Source organism: Lathyrus oleraceus, chromosome 5 (assembly GCF_024323335.1).
Source record: "Lathyrus oleraceus cultivar Zhongwan6 chromosome 5, CAAS_Psat_ZW6_1.0, whole genome shotgun sequence".
In the NCBI taxonomy this organism is placed as follows: domain Eukaryota; kingdom Viridiplantae; phylum Streptophyta; class Magnoliopsida; order Fabales; family Fabaceae; genus Lathyrus; species Lathyrus oleraceus.
The window spans coordinates 458,042,545-458,062,637 of NC_066583.1; the positions used below are offsets into that span (position 1 = coordinate 458,042,545).

The window sequence follows — 20,093 nt, forward strand, 5'->3', positions numbered from 1 at the left end:
ATCTTGTTCCACATTACTTGCCTCTTGACTCAAATCACCCAAGTGTTCATGACTCGAATCAAACATGATTTTTCACTAATTTTTATGCTTCATCTCCAACATCTATAAATCATTTTTCTCTCTCAAAATCATTCAGAATGTTTGAAAACGTACACTTCCATTGATGATTTAAAGACTCACAAACCACTTGTTCTTTCATTTTCAAAAGAGTTTTAAATCTTGAATACTTGCAAACTATTTCTTTCATCTTCTATCTCATTATTTTTCCATTATTGGATAGATTCAAATATTTTCTTTGAAGGTTGGGATTTATTAAGGAGATTCGTTTTAAATTTAACGTTTTTTTTAAGATTTGGTTAAGATTTCATAGGCTTGCAAGAGTATGTGGTGTTATGAATTGGTTCTCACTATTCCAATAAAAAATGAGATTCTTTTCTCCAAATTGACTTTAATAGTATTATGTGGAAATATACGGGATGAGAATCATACTTGTTTTTTTTCAAATTGTGATAATATGTAATACAAAACATTAGGCCTCCCTTACTTTGAGTTTGGGACCAACTTATAAGGGTATTTAATACTTAATTTTATCTTATAAAATGATAATTTTATTGTTACATTAAAGGTTGTAAAAACCGAATTTACTTTGCAGAAAATATTTACTGAATTAAATCATAATATACTTACTTTGCAGAAAATGATATTGTATTAGTAAAAGTATATCATTGCTACTCCATTGGAATCCAATTTGTTGTTAAAATCCAATAAAATTCATTATTGTGATGGTCTAGAATTGGAGTGATCTCTTAATGATAATTGAAATCAGATTTTAATAAGAAATCTTTGATCATAATGTTGTCAACCCTCCAGCTCAACTCAGAATTTGGCTCATTTAAAAAGAAAATCTTGTCAAAATAAATAAAGGCTTCCACCTCAACTCTGAATTTGGCTCATTTAAAATGAGACAAAACTTAAGAGTTATTTCAACAGAATGTAACTGCAACTATCAAAATGAAAGAAAGCTAACTCTGTATACCAAATGTAACTGAAACCACCAACAGCAATATCAAAATGAAAGAAAGCTAACTGTATATACCATTACACTCAATAACCGAAAATTTGTGATGGCAATTATGTCTATGGTTTCTATAGAGAACTATAAATTTTTTGAAATCAACTACCAAAACTTATCATACAATTAACTAGGGGTGTTTAATACATGAATTCAATAACTAGCTAACCATGATTGTCTACAATTTTAAGACCCCAATTCATATCCTCACAATGTCTTACATGTGGAACAACTGCACCTGTATCAGCTCCTCTCTTAGCCTTGCAATCATATAAAGGAGGAGCATGAAAACACGGCTCCATCGACATTGCACGTCGACAAGGGGGATCATGAGCTGTTTCATTCTCAGGTTTGTATAGTATCCAAGGTTTCAAACCTCCAAGCCCCTGTGCCACGTAGCCGAAAGTAGACCAGGAGCTAGTCACCAACACATCGGTTAAACTCAATAAATACATTTCCGCCCAAGCTTTTTGGTTGTGTATTTGCTTCTCGGTTTGCTGATATCCCTCATGGCTTGGTTGGTATACACCGATAACTTCTCCTGTCAGAGTTGGATATTCCCAATACATGTCTCTTATTTTTTCGAAATAGCCGGAGCTTAAGGATGTCATTAGTACTGCTTTCGACTTTGATCTTCCGAATGAACCAGTAATACCATGCTTCTTGTCAACATCAGGCAAGAGATTTTCCTTCAAAGTACAAGCAAGGATTTGATCCAATACATATTGAAATGGACCGGGTCTAGTGTCGAACACCCTAATCTGGATGCCGACTCTTTCATCAACATTAGCTAAATAAGCTTCATAGTATCTAGTAACAAAACCCCAAACTTTGTTTGTAGGGTGGAACAAATACCTGCCTAAGAAATGGAAGACTTTCTCCTTGTTTGGAAAGAGATTACTGAGCTCCTGATCGAAAGACGACATCAAGAATAGCGATGGAATAAAGTAAGTATCCGTTTTCATCAATAACCAAGGTACTTTCTGCAGAAAATTTTGTTCTTCATCGCAGAAGAATAGCTTATCCTCATCATCGTAATCATGTACCAAATGAAGGTAGACAGAAGAAGGCACTTTCGAATTTGTGACTGATTTATTTTTCAGCATTTTTCCATGACATTGATCAGACTTCTGATTGAAACCGTGAAACTGACTGTTGAGAGGGAAATCGGGAGGGAGAAACCATGAAACATCTGGAATTGGTTCGCAGAAGAGATCAGCCATATCAACTCCATGATCAACCAAAAGAACACGGTTTGTGAGGAGAGCATAAAGAAATGCAGAAGCCAAGGTCAATATCCGGTTCCCTAAACCACTAAATGAAATCCAAACCACGTATTTACAATCCGAGGACTCGCTTAACTGACCTGAACTGAGATCTTTCACCGTTTTATTGTAGGATTCAGTATAAGGTCCGCATTTTTTGTGGAGAGCTTCATATTTTCTTAATCTGGAGATGAGGTAAGAGGAGGGATTTCCTGATAGTCCTTTAACTGAATGATACCTGCTGAGACATGACCCATCGTCAAAGCCAGCTGCTAGAAGTCCACCTAGTAGTTTATCTTTTATAAACTTAACAGAATCAGAGGGATCACTGTTCAAACCTAAGAACCAAAGAATGTGAAATTCGTTCATTATTAGACCAAAAAATATACAAAATTAAGAAAATCAGTTCATTCATAAACAGAAAGTAAAAATAAAAAGCAAAATGTAAAGAGCTTACTAATGTTTATTTGGACTTTCTATGAAAAACACTTGAGTAAGAGTTTGGAGGAGCTTTAAAGAAAAGCTTATTACAGATCAAGCTACTTTTTCAGCTTATTTCAACAAGTTTTTTTTAGGATATCTTATGAAAACAACTTACAACTTATATGAAAATTGTTAAATCACATTCCTACTTTGACTATAAAATAGCTTATATACAAGCTATTATATAACAGAGCACTAACTATTTACCCAAACGTACCAAAAATGCAAGCAAGGATGAGAACCAAATGCCAAAATTGAAAACTTCATGGAAAACCTAAGCTAGCCATTTGTTCTCTAAGTTTTCGCTTTTATATCTTGTTGTTATAATCAATAGAATACCTAATGTCCAGTCTTGTCTGTAATGTCCGTTAGTTTATGCAATGCAAATATATTATGTGAAGAAAACTAAGAGAAAACCAAAAAATGCATAAAATAGAAAGGGAAGCAATAAGAACATGTGAACTAGTAACCAAAAACTAACAACCTAATTTAGTACTCAACAATTCAGGTATCCAAAAAGCCATTCTACACAGACATATATGTACTCCATCTCTTTTGTCTATTTTCTAAGAAAAAAATTGTTATTTCAAAATTCAAGGTTCTATTATCTATTTTTTCAATTACATATTTAACTATTATTCATAACACTGAAAATTTGTTGCAAAAGAAAAATTAAATATAAAGGGTATAAATTAATAAAAGATGACTAAGAATTTCAATTGTCATAAAAAAGTAACTAAATTGATTTATTACCTAGGTCAGTGTAAAAAACCTAGTTGGACTAAACTGTTAACGGGTTCAGTTAAGATCAGATGGACCAGAAAAATCTGAGTTCGATTTGTGATTGGAACTATCTTTGACTAGACTATTACTTACAGAATCAACTTTTTCCACTCCACATTTCTTAAAAACTGCACATGGATCCGAAAGTATATTTCCGGGTAGCATAATTTGTGCACTTCCAGAATGCACAAAACTGGTGTTTTTTTTTTCTAGTGTTATCAAATATCGGCCATGACGGATATCAGTGGCGGTTTTTGGACTCGCTGCAATTGTAAATATCAGCCAATATTGCAGTTTTTTCTGCCATAATCCACTATGACAGTGTCGTAGAACAGCCGGAATGGCAGTGTTCTAGGCCATTTACAAGGCCCAAAAAGCGAAGGCCCGGTAATGAAAGCAGCGAAACATTAAACCAGAACAAGTGGACTCTCTTTCTCCACTGAACAAGCAATCCCTTGCGCAAGTACTCTGCTAATCATCGTCCAGATCAATCGGAAGGCTGACCGCAATCCACGCCTAACCTCACGCGTTCAGTTGTGAACTGCTTCTCCTATTTAAAGAAGGAAGAGCGTCATTTCATAGGTATTCAAATCCCTTCTCATTCAAACATCACTTTTCACTCCACTGCATCGCATCAAGCTTTGCATCCTCACTCTCCTCTGACATATACAACACTGGTTTTGGGTGGAAAAAATGCATCCCCTTACTCATCTCTAACTTGAGATTACTATGACCAGAGGGAGGATCAAGAGTCTTCAATACAACAACAACAAAAAAAACTTACAATCTATCAAGGTTAAAAGTGCGAACCAAATTGAAAGCAGCTTTACATAAATTTAAACAGAATCACAAATCAAAAATACTAACCTAACAACTAACAACTAATGTCAATCCAACCCCCCAAAAATGAAACAGAATAGAATGAACAGCAATCAGAGCACCTAAACCAACAGTAACCGAAAATCAACATCTTAATTAATTAAATAAAATCACAAAATAAGATCTAATAGAAAGGTACATTAAGTGAAGTAAGAGTAAATCACAAGAAAAGAAAATAAGAACCTTGATGTTGAGTAGTACTGGTGATAGCAGTAGATGTTGTTGTTGATGGAGAAAACGGAAGAATGAAGGAGAGAGAGAAGAGGGAGAGAGTAATGAGAAAGAGAGAGGCGAATAAGGGAATGGAAGTGGCAAGGGAACATTTTCGGTTGGAAATTGAAGGAGAACGAGAGTGCGAATCCGGTAGAAGTTCTTGGTCGTGGTGATTCCTACTATGGATTCTCTTCATGTTGGTTGGTGGATGAATTGATTCTTGCATTTGACGATTGAATTGAACCAAACACGGTCTTACTGCAGCAGCACCATCACTGCATCTGATAGGGTGATGGATTCCTTGAATTTAGATCCGTGGATTGATGGGGAAAACGCATTTAACGGCTTGTAAAATAATATGTAGGAAAATTTTAGAGAATAGTAACTAGTACTTAATGTTCTTTGACAATCATAAACAAATCCATAAAAGTATTATATTTAGATAATCAAAATATTTTATATTATCAAATTATAATATTATTTTAAAGAGATTAAAGGTAATACTGCGTAGTCTTTTTTCTTTATTTGAAAAATGAGAATTGGATAGTCTCCAAATATTTTTCTTATACTCTCTCATATGCAATTATATATTATTAGATTAATTTAATAGTTAAAAAACAATAAAAAAAAAATTATTATTTAAAGATGAGAGAGAATTATATACATTTTAATTTTCTTTAACTTTTATTTATTTATAATTAAAAAATACAAAATATCATCAAAATGACTATAACACAGGTATAATTTATTGTTATGTATGTTTTTTTCTTTTCATTTTAATATTTTTTATTAAATAATTTTTTATTTGTTAATAATTAAAATATTGTAAATATATCTAATCAGTTAATTAAATTAATTTTTTATTTAATAAAAATGAGAATAATCAAAATAATCATTATTTATTTTAAAAATCATAGAATAAATATATATTGAAGATCCTATGGACATATCAATTTTATCTGAATTACATAGTTTTAATTTTATGCATGTTATGTATTTGGTGCGTCAAAATTTTAAATTTTAAATTTTAAGATTTCGCCAAAGTGTTTGAGTAAGATATAAGGTCTAATTAATCATGCATTTCTTTTAATTAGGGCATTTTAGGAATGTTTAATTAATTTTTACTTTTCAATAAAATTAGTTGTCTTTTATTTATGATAGCCTTGAATATTTGTACATTCACTTTAATTTTTTCTCTCATATATACAATAAATAATAAGGAATAATTTTGAAAAAATAATAAATGTCTCAAAATTAGTGATAAATTTATAAAAATATTGTTTAAAAATTGTTTTTTTTAGTTTCTTATATAATATTAATTATATTTTATATATTATTTTTTTGACTTTTTACACTTCAAAAACAATTAATAAATTTTATTACTTTTGATATTATTATTTTTCTTATCTTTATAATACTCATATTCATTTATTATCACATTATATTTATTTCTCTATAATAAATATTAAAAAGTATTATAGATAAAGTTATAATAAATATTGCAATGAACATAAAAAATTACAAATAAATCAAAACAAATTTTTTCTAACAAAATAAAAAACAATATTTTTATTTATAAAAGTTGTTGTTTTATAAACAATTTATTTATATTAATATATAAAGATAATAAATGTTATCGATAAGGATTGAAGCCATCGATAAATCAAGAGGAGTTAACAAATCGAAGGCATAAACAATCTCAAAAGATTAATATTTTGTAGTACTATGCATAACTCTATCGTAAGAAAACTCCACACGTGGTAAACATTCTTCTCAAATCTTCAAATTCTTTGTACGGACATTTTTAGGAAGAGTAGAAAGAGTTTTGTTTAGTACCCTATTTTATCTATTCGTTTTAAGATGACAAGTAGTGGAGCCCACCTTACTTCGTAAAGTTCTTTAAAAATGACTTAGAAATTTAGTGTCACGATCTGAAACGATGTTGTTTGGTAGACCATGAAGAGGCACATCTTCTTTAAAGAATAAATCAACAACATAACCTGCATCATCCACCTTTTGCATAGTATGAAATGAGCCATCTTTGAGAATTTGTCCGCAACAACAAAAATAAAATCTTTTTTATTTTTTGTTCTAGGTAAACCTAAAACAAAGTTCATGGAAATGTCAATCCAAGGAAAATCAGTGATAGACAAAGGTGTATAAAGACCATAAGGCAAAACCTTTGATTTAACATTTTTACACACAATGCACCTTTCGCAAAACTTTTGAACATCACTTTTCATGCGGGGCCAATAAAAATGTTCTTGCAACAACTCTAAGGTTTTTACAACCTCAAAATGACTCATTAAATCTCCTTCATGTGCCTCTCTTAAAAGTAAATCTCTAATGGAACATTTGGGCATACATAATCTTTTTTCTTTAAACAAATAACTATTGTGCCTAAAATATCCATTAATGGCAGCATGTTCACAAGCTAAAAATTTGGAAGAAAATTCAAGATCATTCTCATACAATTTATGAACGTGTTCAGACCAAAAACTTTTATTTCAAGAGTAGAAAGCAAATAATATCTTCTAGATAACACATATGCCACTATATTTCCTTTTTCTCTTTTATGCTTGATCACATATGAGAATTGTTCAAGAAATTCTACCCATTTCGCATGCCTCTTATTCAACTTACATCGTCCTTTTAAATGTTTCAAAGATTCATAGTCACTATGAATGATAAATTCTTTGAGAAAAAGATAATGTTGCTAAGTATGTAATGATCTAAACAATGCTCATAATTCCTAATCATAAGTAGAGTAATTAAGGATAAATCCTTTTAATTTCTCACTAAAATAAGCAATTGGATGTCCTTCTTGCACCAAAACAACCCCAATTATAACATTAGAAGCATCACACTCAATTTCAAAAGATTTGGAAAATTTTGGTAATGCTAAAATTGGTGCATTGATGAGTTTTTCTTTATGTGCAACAAATGCTTGCTTGCTCTTGTTTCTCACCCTATTTAAAAATAAGATTCTTTTTAATTGTTTCATTAAGAGGTGAAGTAATGGTGCTAAATCTTTCACAAGCCTCCTATAGAAACTTGATAAACCATAAAAACTTCTTACCTCACTTACAATTTTAAGTGGCATCCAATCATTGATTGCTCTCACATTTTCTTCATCCACGTGGATTCCTTTGAAGCTCACGAGAACATGAGTGTAACTTTCTTTAGATGTATTTTGCATGATGTCAAAACTAAGATACATTAGCGTTAATGTATATTGGACGGTATCATCTAATTCTTGATGTGCATCTTAGTATTTAGAAGCATAAACGCATTTGGAAACAAGTTGGAAAAGGTTTCATGCATCAAAACAATTTTTGTGAAAAATGAACCTACAGGTCGACACAAGAAAACTTTTTTTTTCTCTGTGTTGACACATCTGTTTTATAGGTCGACTCATGTGTTGCATTATTAAAGCTTGTAGGCTCTATTAGATGTTTCGCCTCTATAGGTCGGCACATGACCTTTACAGGTCGATGCATGACCTATACAAGACGGCATATGCATCGAACATGTCGGCTCATGGCTTTCACAGGTTGGCCTATGCAACAAATTTTTCCAAAAATTCACAATTTTTTCAAATCTTTTGCATTCCTTTTGCCTCCAACATGCATGCATAAAAATACTTCATACATGCATCATTTTCTAGTAAGGTTTTTAGAGAGTAGAACCTATACAAAACCAGGATTTCAAAGCATTCCCATCATCTTCAACCTTATTTTATGCACACACACAATCAAACTATACATTATCATTTTTTGATTGGGTGTCATATAGGTTAGGGTTGATAACGTCCAATTTAGATTGATTGTACTTTAAATTGGGTTGAGAACTTTGAGGTTTTCAAATAAGAAAATCGAGTTGAGGTTTCCTTCAAGATCGTTTAGGGTTTGAAGGTTTTGGATAAGATTACGCAATGTGGATCCGATCGAGTGAAGTCTTTGAAGAACGGGAGGTTCTTGCAAAGGAGTAGCGTGGGAGGGTGGATCACATTGGTAAATCTTGGGTTATAGTAATTGTGCGTTTTAGATTCGATCGAGTGAAAGCTTTGAAGAACAAGGGATTTCTTACAAAGAAGTAGCGTGAGATAGTGAATCAAATCGGCATTGTTGGGTTATTTGATCAAATTTGATCAGGGGATGAGAAAGTGTTAGAATCAACATCAAGCACAAGGTTTGTGTGATTGGATTGCTACATTTCTCTTGTATACGCTTGTTGTGAATTAAGATTAGTTACACAAGAATTTGTTTGGATAATAATTTTGAACATATTTTAAAATTGGTGTTGTTGAGTGATGACAGCCCGTCATTGCATATAAGTAGTTGAAGAATCAGAGAAAAACAAGTGAAAGTTGAGCTAAAATGAAGAAGAATGACCAAAGAATGAGGAAAAAATAGCTAAGTGTGAAAACTATAGACTTACTGAAAATTGGAGTGAAAAAGGAGCAAAAGCGTGCAACCACTAGAATAATCATGCGCCCCATCACGCATACGATGGGCATTTAAAGCAGCATCGCGCGCTCTATGCGGGATATAACGTGCTTGATAGTCACTTTTCTGGGCTTTTTCTGACGCGCTCTACTCTATTCTGACGTCTTTAAAAGAGGGTTTTCTGCACTTTCACAAGGGTTACAAAATTTGGAGATTGAAGCACGATTTTAAGGGCACAAATGGAGATTTTTAGAGAATGTGAGGCCATTGGAGGCCATCACTTCAAGGTACTTCTGATGTTATTATTATCTATCTATTATGGTATTGTTAATTGCACTATGAGTAGTTAAACTCATCTATGTTAGGTTGTGTTATGATGGACCTATTTCTATATTGTTGGATTCTATGTTAATTTGGTCATTGTATGAACATATTGATCTATAATCTTATTCAATTGCTTCTTCTTCATAATGTTTTTTATGTGAGATACTATTTTAATCTGATTTTGGGCACATAGGGAATACTAACCATTAGTTTATGTGTTGGACCTAGGGGGATTGCTGTACTTACACTGGTTAAATATGGATAGGAGACCCCGAGTAGTGCCATAGATAATTAACGTTCTATACATCGCCTAGCTCTACTTATGCTGGCAGACTAGGGATAGAAAGCTCCGAGTAGTGGTTAGTGAGTTATATCGTGAGGCATCACCTATAACGGTTTTGTTAATTCTTCGTGGGGTTATAGTGATTAGATCATGTGAGGGAAAAGGTTCTTAGTCCTTGTTTTAATGATGTCAAATATTTTAGTAGCTCATAATGTGTACTTTGGACGGTGTCATCATATCATAGAGTACATTCATTCTTTAACATGCTCAAAGTATCAATTCAATGTGTCTATGCATATAGGAACATCTCATATATGCCAATATTGCACCTGACCATTGTTGGTACCTTAGGTCCGTAAGAGAATGGTTTGGATTGACCAAAATACATCTCAAAAACTAATTTTTGACCAATTAAAATCTTTAAGTCAACTCATGCTTTGGAGTGGTCGACTCATTCATGCGTGTCCTTTTCTTTGTAACTCACGGGTATGATCAGGTCGAGTCATAGGTCGACTCATTTCTAAAAAAATAAGATGAGTCAACTCATCTCCCTGTTGAGGTTGACTCATAACCTATTTTATTTGAATTGTGTCGCTGCGGGTCTGAATGAGTTGACTCATCTCCCTGATGAGGTCGACTCCTAACCTATTTAATTTGAAGTGTGTTGTTGCGGGTCTGAACAGGTCGAGTCCCCAGTGTGAACAGGTCGAGTGGTAGCTGATTTCACTCATTGTTCTGCTATGTATCTTTGCTAAATGTTCTGCTGTGTTTTTCACTTGGTCCATTGATCGGGAAAATAACAAGTGTACTATTTTGCCTTTTATAGTAATAATGGGGAAATTCCCCGAATATCGATCTCAAGGACTGCAAGTTAATATTGAAATTAAATTATCATTCAATTAAACAAAAAGTATTAATTTGGTTTTTAGGTGTAAAAATATAATAATAAAAGTAAAGGTAAAGAAGGATGAAAATAAGGGTTTATAGAGAAAAAAGAACAATGCCAGGGAAGGTGTATGATTTATCCCTGTAACAACTCTGAGTCACTATTGCATCAACAAATATCAATTACTACCAGTTCTTAAGGGTATTTTCTCTCAAGTCCTTAGTGAGAAAATCTTTAATCAATCTACCCTAATTTCCATGTCCATAGCCAATTAGGGTGAAGTTAAGTTGTATAATATCAAGAATACTCTGATTCATACAGGGTATCCCTAGTCCTAGGTGATATCTACTATAGAGTAACCTTATGAAAACCTTATCAATGGAGGTCCAGCCTAATTGATAACCATAAATCAATCTCGATTGGTCCGAAAGAGAAAGCAATAAACACATCAAAAGGTTACCGTGAAAACAATATTAAATGAAAATGTAAACTCAAATTCGTTACAACTCTAAATCAGGACACCCCCCTAGCATTGGGGGGTTTAGCTACTCATATTGTTTAAAACAAATTCTAGATAAAAATTACACATTACAAGTATTTGGATGACTTTGATCTTCAATCGCTCCCGCTCATGAAAACCTTCAGCTCTCTGAATGCCTTGATCTCTGTAATACTTGATTGCTTCACAATATTGTATTTTTCCGTATTCCAATATGATTTTTTCTTTGGCAGAAGACCCTCTTTTATAGTGAAAATTCCAAGCAGCAGTTGGACATGTCCAAAAATATCTCTGAAAAAGCCCGACGAACAAAAGCCCGAGAAAAACTGAATTTTTGGGCTTGGGATGACACGGCCCGTGTCAGCCTACTGTCATGGTTGACACGCCCCTGGCATGGGGTGACATGGCTAGAGGAGGCGCATGACACGACCCGTGTCAGCTGACACGGGTGGCCGTGTCAGGCTACTATTTTTCTTCACACGTCCTTCCTTGCCGGACACGGCCCGTGTCAGCTGACACGGGTGGCCGTGTCAGGCCTCCTGTACCGGGGTTTTCTGCTTCTTTACTTGCCGGAATCTCACATTGTCTCGTTCTGAGTTCCCTGGTTCTTCTACTTGGACCTGTCGGACAAAAACACAGTTATCCCACGCATAAAATCACTAAAATATAAGTAAAACATAACAATGATAAAAATGCTTAAATAAAATGACAGAAGTAAAACTAACTCGAAACGTATCATAAATGCTTGCACAACGTGTCAAAAGCCTCTATTTCGTGTTAGATCAGTAACGAAAACTCAATGCAAATGGTGACTGATCACATCCCCAAACTTAGCTCATTGCTTGTCCAAAGTAATATTTCAGACAACATTGTCACTCCCTAGAATTCTTTATGTTTCCCACCACTGCTGAGATCATTCACCAACGTCTTCCCTTTTCCTTCCACAAGTCATGCTTTTCTGTGTAAGTCTTCCTTCGCACTTTCACTTCAAAGCACAGTTTCACCTGTCAGCTTATATCACATTCTCACCAATTCTCTCGGGGTCAACTGTTTTCACTCATAATTCAGAGTATGCAATATCACTCACAAGTTTGAATAGTCTCTCTTTTCCTATCACCTACACATAACACACACACTTTTTAGGTCTTTCGGGTTGTAACTTGGCTTGGGTTAGGGTATGGATTATTCAAACAAAAACGGAAAACAAGTGGGTTTTTGGTTCAGAGTCGATGTTACATACTGTGCTTGTTTCTCTTATTTGCTCGGTTTTCTTTTCTTATTTTCTTTTCTTCACCGAATGCCCTTTTTCGTGCTTCTTTTTGAATCTTCGAGTTATAAATTTTTCTCTTCTCTTTTTTTTCTTCTTTCTTTCTCTCGATTCATCAATTTTCTCTTTTTTTTGTTCTCGCACTTTCTTGGGCTTTTGGTAGCTTTTGGGGTTCTTACCCCAAACTTAGCTTTTCAACACAGTTTGAATGCATTAACATGACTCTGAACAGGGTAAGGAAGTGTTTTGGCCAAAGGATACATTTATGGGGTTTAAACAAACAAATGGATACAGGCTCAAATGGGGCTAACGAGGGATATAATTATTCAGGATAGGTAGAAAGGCTCGGGGTTAATTTCAAACAATGTGCCTCAGTGTGTGTATCATACAGTGACAGTCCCAGAGAGTCTACGCAAATTTAGAGTGATAAAGACAAACCTGAATGTCGCTCATGATGATTAATGTGTTTGGCTTTTTATGACTCACTCTGTTTGGTTTTGCTTTAACAGGATCCACAATACTCTTTATTTTGGTGCGATTTCTTCCTTACTTCGGAATGTACAAGATACTCATGTCGGTTAAGTTGTATACGTTGCGTCCGGTCTTACTTTCAGCAGTGTCAACTTCCTAGGGAGATCTTTCACAACAAGCAATGGTGAATGGCGTGATCCTTTCATCCACTCTCAATCGTGATCATTACTATTTCCAACCTATCAACACAGACTTGACACGTTCGCAGCATAATGTACCTTTAAACAAAAAAATCAAATCTAGAATGCACAAAAGTAAAATAACAAAATAACAAAATACTGAGAATAAAATACTAAAATACCAATAACAGACATAAAATCTCCCTCACACTTGAACTCAACATTGTCCACAATGTTTGCAAACAAGAGCGAAGGAGGGCACTCACAGTACCCTACTGAGGAGGTGGTTGCGGGAAATGAAGCATCAACTGTCGCATCATGCAGCTTATCTCATCTAACATCGGCCCCTGACGGGCTTGCTCGATGCCTTACCGTTGTTTTTCCGTCATCAAGTCACCTATTTCGGTTTGTACCCAGCTCCATTGGTCAGTGGACTAGGATGATGAACCAGCCTCATGTTGGGCGGGTTCCTGATGTGGTGGTACAAACTGCTCAAGAGGTGCTAGGGGATCTTCTTCTTCTTCTTCTTCTGCTTCCGTTCCTTCCACCTGGTCATCCATAAATTGCTCACCTGCAGTAAAATTGTCAGTTTCGTGGCCTTCATCCGCGTCGGGGTCAACGCTCACATACAACCAATTAGCACAGTCAGTAATAGCAACTCTGTCCGGATTCGACAGAGCGATAATAAACCTCTTATGGATAAGTACGGAATAGTAAGTAGGGGCAACAATAATCATACCTTGTGAAATTAGAGCAGACATGTCAATTTTGGTCTTACCTACAATTCGCGTGTCTTCGAGTAAAACAACTTGATACCCGAAATGCTCAGCGATTTGGGTGATCATTCCCCCTACGGATATGCCTCCGGAGTCGGCTCGGCCGACTCTACCCAGATAGTCTGCTGCAAAGGCAACTACATTGATGGCTTTGTTTTGAGCCATTAAGTACATAAAGAATAGCTCTCTCTAAGTAGCTACCCCTGTGTTATCGCCTCTTCCAAACAGGGTGTAGGCTAAACCTTTCTGAGCGTACCTGAAACATGGATTCTGGATGCCCGAGGCCTTAGCACCTTTGGAGGTGTAATCCGTCCTCCCGGTGATGGAAATCTAGAAATCCTTAGGTGAGAACCCGTCTGGGACCGCTCCTGGTCCGTACAGAGGGAGTCGGAGTATTGCTGTTAACTCCTCAACAGACAACTCATGATAATTATTAAATAACCGGAAACGCAAAGTGTCGAAATAATACCTGGTCGTGTCTATCCACCGCTTTTCAAGCTGGAATTCCAACATGCTGAGGAATTCGAGAGTAATGCGCTCGTATGTTGGCGCTTCCAAACTCATGAACTCTAGAATCTCTAAAACATGGAACATCTGAAATACCTCTATTTTGAGCCCTAGAGCGTTCAGAGTCTGCTCACACATGTACCTCGTCGGCGTGAGTTTGCGCTTCTGGTGAATTTGGTATCTTTCTTGTTCCGGATTGTCAAACACGATGTTGTGTGGATTTGGATTCCGATTCAGGCGCTTCTGTGACTTCGCCATTTCCGCGAGCTGGTGCTTTCCGGTGAGAATTCTCCGCGGGGGCATTTTGGACCTACAAAAAATAGAAACTATTTGAACTTTTGAGTTAGGAAATTCCGAAACCGTGGTTAGGACGGGGGCGACGAGTGGAGTAATATTAGTGAAGGGGGTTTTTGCTATAGGTGAATGGAAGTATGGGTTATGGAAGGTTTTAGGTAGTGAGGTTTGTGAGTTTAATGAAGGTGGAAAGGTTTTGAGAGAAAGAGTAAGAATGATGAGAGAGAATGATGAGATGGTAAGAGAAAATCTGATAATGATAAGGTTAAAGGGAAAAAGTTGTGGTTAATGGTGGATTAAGTGGGTGGGTCCCACAAAAACTTCAAATTTTAAAAAAAAAATCAAAATTCTTGCCTGCCTGACACGACCGTGTCAGTTGACACGGGTGGCCGTGTCAGGCTACTATTTTTAAACATGGATGGGGATGACCTTCAGTGCTCCTGACACGGTCGCCCGTGTTAGGCCACTGTTGATCAGGAATTTCTTGTCACCTTCAGTGCTCCTGACACGGCCTGTGTCAGCTGACACGGGTGGCCGTGTCAGGCCACTGTTTTTCCACTATTTTGTCTGCTTTTTGCGCGTTACTGACACGGCCCGTGTGAGCTGACACGGGTGGCCGTGTCAGGCTGCCCCTTTTTGCCGTTTTTGGCTTTCTCTTCGGTTTAACTGCTGGTATCGCTAGCCATCTTGATCACTCTTTTGCATGACTTAGACTTTTGTTGACGTGATGTTTCCTCCTTGTAGAGCTTCTGCGTAAACCTACAAACATACATAACTGATTAGATATAAATAGCGTGGGTTACCTCCCAGGAAGCGCTTCGTTTAACGTCACATGGCTCAACGGTCCTTCGTCTGCTTAGGTGAGACATATTTTATCGATTGGACCACCCTCATGGTCTTGTATGTACGGTTTAACTCTCTGCCCATTTACCTTGAACGTGTCTCTGTTTGCGGGATTTCTTAGTTCAACGGCTCCATGCGTAAATACTTTTTGTATCACAAAAGGTCCCGACCATCGTGACCTTAGTTTCCCTGTGAATAACTTCAACCTTGAGTTAAATAATAAAACCAGTTGTCCTTCCTGAAGTTCTTTCTTCTGAATGCGCCTGTCATGCCATGTTTTAGTTTGCTCTTTGTATATCTTGGCATTCTCATATGCCCGATTTCTGAATTCTTCCAGCTCTTGTAATTGGAGGATCCGAGATTTACCCGCTTTGGAAAGATCGTAGTTGAGGAATTTGGTAGCCCAAAATGCCCTATGCTCAAGTTCGAGTGGTCGATGACAAGCTTTGCCATAGATCAGTTGATACGGGGACATACCTATTGGTGTTTTGAACGTTGTTCGGTATGCTCAGAGTGCATCATCGAGCTTGATTGACCAATCTTTTCGTGTGGCACTGACGGTCTTTTCTAGGATTTGCTTGATCTGCCGATTTGATACCTCAACCTGTCCACTAGTCTGGGGGAGGTTTGGTATGGCGATTCTATGTGTGACATTGTATTTCCGTAGTAGGTTCTCCATCAGCTTATTGAGGAAGTGGGTACCTTCGTTACTAATCAGTTCTCTTGGTACCCCAAACCGTGCAAAGATACAATTCTTGAGGAAATTGACTACCATTTTCGCATCATTCGTGGGCAGTGCAACTGCTTCCACCCATTTCGACACATTGTCAATCGCGACCAGAATGTATTGCTTTCCAAAGGACGGTGGGAAGGGTCCCATAAAATCTATCCCCCACACATCGAACAGTTCGACCTCTAACATGGCATTCTGAGGCATCTGATTTCTTTTGGATATGTTTCCTGTTCTTTTGAACAGTGTAGGCCAGTACAATCCCGACTGGAGGACTTTTGCTGCAGTTCTGTCTCCGTTAAAATGTCCTCCATATTCTGAGTTATGACAGGCTTTTAGGATGTCCCTTTGCTCTTCCTCTGCAACACATCTCCTGACTAGGCCATCTAATCCCTTTTTGTAAAGGGATGGATCGTCCCACACATATAACCTGCAATCATGCAAAAACTTTTTTCTTCTGTTAGAGTCAAATTCATCAGGTATTAGTCCACCTACCACAAAGTTCGCGTAATCAGCGAACCATGGGATATGTGTAACGGCTAGGATACGTTCGTCTGTGAACTCGTCTCTGATGGGGTGCACTTCTTCTATTTCTTGAATCGGGGTCATCCGAGACAAGTGATCAGCAACAATATTTTCACTACCCTTTTTGTAGTAGTAGGATCCATCGCAACAGCCTTGGCTTTGATTCCTGTTTGGCAAAAAGATATTTTAAAGCAACATGGTAAGTATACACAATTACCTTTGATCCCAGCAGATAGGATTTGAACTTGTCAAATGCGTATACCACCGCCAGGAGTTCTTTTTCTGTGGTTGCATAGTTCATTTGATCAGGGTTCAGTATGTGGCTTGCATAATAGATCACATGCAAGCGCTTCTCCTTGCGTTGCCCTAGTACTGCCCCTACTGCGTTATCACTCGCATCACACATTATCTCAAAAGGAAGAGACCAATCGGGGGCAATAACTATGGGGGCTGACACCAGCTTCTTCTTCAAGGCCTCGAAGGCTTGCCTACACTCCTTGTCAAATAAGAATGGTGTATCTTTTACCAGCAGACTAGTCAATGGTTTGGAAATCTTGGAGAAATCTTTTATGAACCTGCGGTAAAACCCCGCATGTCCTAAGAACCTTCAGATTCCTTTTTCATTTACCGGTGGTGGTAAATTTGCTATTACCTCCACTTTTGCTATGTCCACTTCGATACCTTTGTTGGAGATCTTGTGTCCCAAGACTATTCCTTCCCGTACCATGAAGTGACATTTTTCCCAATTCAGGATCAAATTTGTTTGCTGGCATCTTTCTAACACAAGTGACAAGTTAGTCAAACAATTATCAAATGAAGAATCGAATACTAAAAAGTCATCCATAAACACTTCCATATGCTTTTCGAGCACGTCAACAAAGATTGAAGTCATACACCTTTGAAAGGTGGTCGGTGCGTTGCACAATCCAAATGACATTCTTCTATAAGCAAAAATACCATAGGGGTATGTGAATGCAGTCTTCTCTTGGTCTTCAAGGGCAACAACAATCTGGTTGTACCCCGAGTAACCATCTAGGAAACAATAATAATCGTGTCTGGCTAACCTTTCCAGCATTTGATCAATGAATGGTAACGGGAAGTGATCCTTCCGTGTTGCCACGTTTAGTCTTCTGTAATCGATGTACACTTTCCAACCTGTAACAGTTCGGGTTGGAATCAACTCATTCTCTTCATTTTTTATCACCATCGTGCCCCCTTTTTTTGGTACCACATGGACTGGACTTACCCAAGAGCTATCGGAAATAGGGTAGATTAGGCCCGCATCCAAGAGTTTTACAACTTCTTTACGTACCACTTCTTTCATGGATGGGTTAAGTCTTCATTGTGGTTGTACCACCGGTTTGTGATCATCTTCCATTAAGATCTTATGCATGCAAACGGTCGGGCTTATACCTTTCAAGTCCTCAATTGCCCATCTGATTGCACCCTTGTATTTTTTTAGCACTTGAATGAGTTCTGCTTCTTGTACACTCTGTAGACTAGCATTGATAATAGCTGGGCATTTTTTTCAGTGTCTAGAAATACATACTTCAAATTTGTTGGTAACTGCTTCAGGTTCACCCCTGTTTTTGGTTCTTCAGTGACATCTGATGTTGGTGGTCTTAGATCTTCCCACCGGTGTGGTCTAGATCTAATTCATTCAAGTTGTTTTTCCATCATAGCGAGCATCTCAGACTCTCCTTCATCTTCATCACTTTCAAAAATGGATAAGCTTAATACCCGTTTTAGTGGTGACTAGGGTTTATGCCTTTCATTTTCTTGAGCAATTACTTGGTCTATTATCTCAATAGTGTTGCTTGTGCCGATATCATCTTTGTATTGCATTGTGTTCCTCACATCTATTTTTAACTCTTCATCATAGACCTTGAGGGTCATAGTTCCTTCCTTAATGTCTATCATACACCGTCCTGTTTCTAAGAAAGGTCTGCCCAATATGAGAGGAATCTCCTCATCTTCTGGCATTTCCAGAATGACGAAGTCAATTGGGAAGACAAACTTGTCAATTTTTACAAGAACATCTTCCACAATACCATAGGGTTGCCTCATAGAGCGATCCACAAACTGAAGTGTCATTCGAGTATCTTGAACAGAGTCGATGCCTAATTTTTTATAGATGGACAGTGGTATCAAGCTTACACTCGCTCCTAAGTCAATCAGAGCCTTCTTGAATTTTCTATCACCAATAGTGCATGGAATAGTAACCGATCCCCTGTCTTTCTTTTTCACTGGGATTTTCATGCCTTGGAGAATGGCACTGCATGTTTCAGTTAGGATGATCGGTTCCGTATCAGTGGAACGCTTCTTGGAAATGATGTCTTTCATGAACTTGACATATATTGGCACTTTTTCCAATGCTTCAGAAAAAGGGATGTTGATTTCGAGTTTTTTGAACATTTCCAGGAATTTCTCAAAATTCTTTTCATGTTGATCTTTCTTTTTCTGTCTTGGAGGGTAAGGGAGTTTGATTACTGGTTTAGGAACCTTCTCTTTCTCCTTGACAGGAGGTGGTATTACTTCTTCATCTTGGTTTTTTGTTTCCTTGATTTCTAAATCCACCTCTATCAATCCATCTTTTTCTATATCATTTTCCTCTGTTGACTTTCCACTTCGGGTTGTGACAGCATTAACAGTGTTATGTTCCCGCGGATTTGTCACCGTACCACTAGGTAGGGTACCCGGGGCTTGAGAGTTTGAAGCTAACTGTTGTGCTATCTGTCCCGTTTGGACTTCAAGATTTTTAATGGAAGTCGTGGTGTTTTTCTGATTAGTCCTTGTTTCTTCTTGAAACTGTATGATGTGGGCTGCTAACTTTTCAATGGCAATTTCCCATTCAGCCTTTTTAGGTGCCTGGTGTTGCTGCTGTTGTTGATACTGAGTCTGATATTGCCCTGTACCTTGTTGCAGAGCATTCCCTCTCTGATCTTTCCAGGAGAAGTTTGAGTGATTCTTCCAACCTGGGTTGTAAGTGTTAGAATATGGATTATTCTGCTTCAAGAATTTGATCTTTTCAATTTGTTGGGGAGTAGAAAATCAATAGACCGTGTGATGAGGTCCATTACAAATTTCACAAGTGCTAGCCTGAGCTGGTTGAACCTGCGCTATCTGTTGAGTACCTATATTCATAGCTTTCAGCTTTTTGTCTACTTCGGCAGCAATTGTGTCTTCCATACGGATTTTATTTGTCTCTAATTTTAGATCAATCACCCCCTCTGACTGACTAGTACACCTGTCGTATAGCTCTAGATGCTCATTGGCAACTATTGCTTCAATAATCCTCTTGATACTAATGGCTATTGAGAAATTTGTTGAGCCACCGGCTGCTGTATCAATCAACTATTTTGTTTT

The 20,093-nt window shown here is 36.9% G+C and overlaps 1 protein-coding gene across 1 annotated transcript; it reads right to left on the minus strand.

The window, feature by feature from the left end:
* Positions 1–1,012: 1,012 nt before the first annotated feature.
* LOC127085407 (galactoside 2-alpha-L-fucosyltransferase-like) lies at positions 1,013–5,095 on the minus strand. Its single transcript, XM_051025921.1, has 2 exons — positions 4,666–5,095; positions 1,013–2,675 (listed from the first exon to the last, which is right to left on the minus strand). The coding sequence occupies exons 1-2, from the start codon at positions 4,919–4,921 to the stop codon at positions 1,237–1,239; spliced, it is 1,695 nt and encodes a 564-aa protein (XP_050881878.1). The 5' UTR covers positions 4,922–5,095; the 3' UTR covers positions 1,013–1,236.
* Between the last annotated feature and the right edge of the window lie 14,998 nt (positions 5,096–20,093).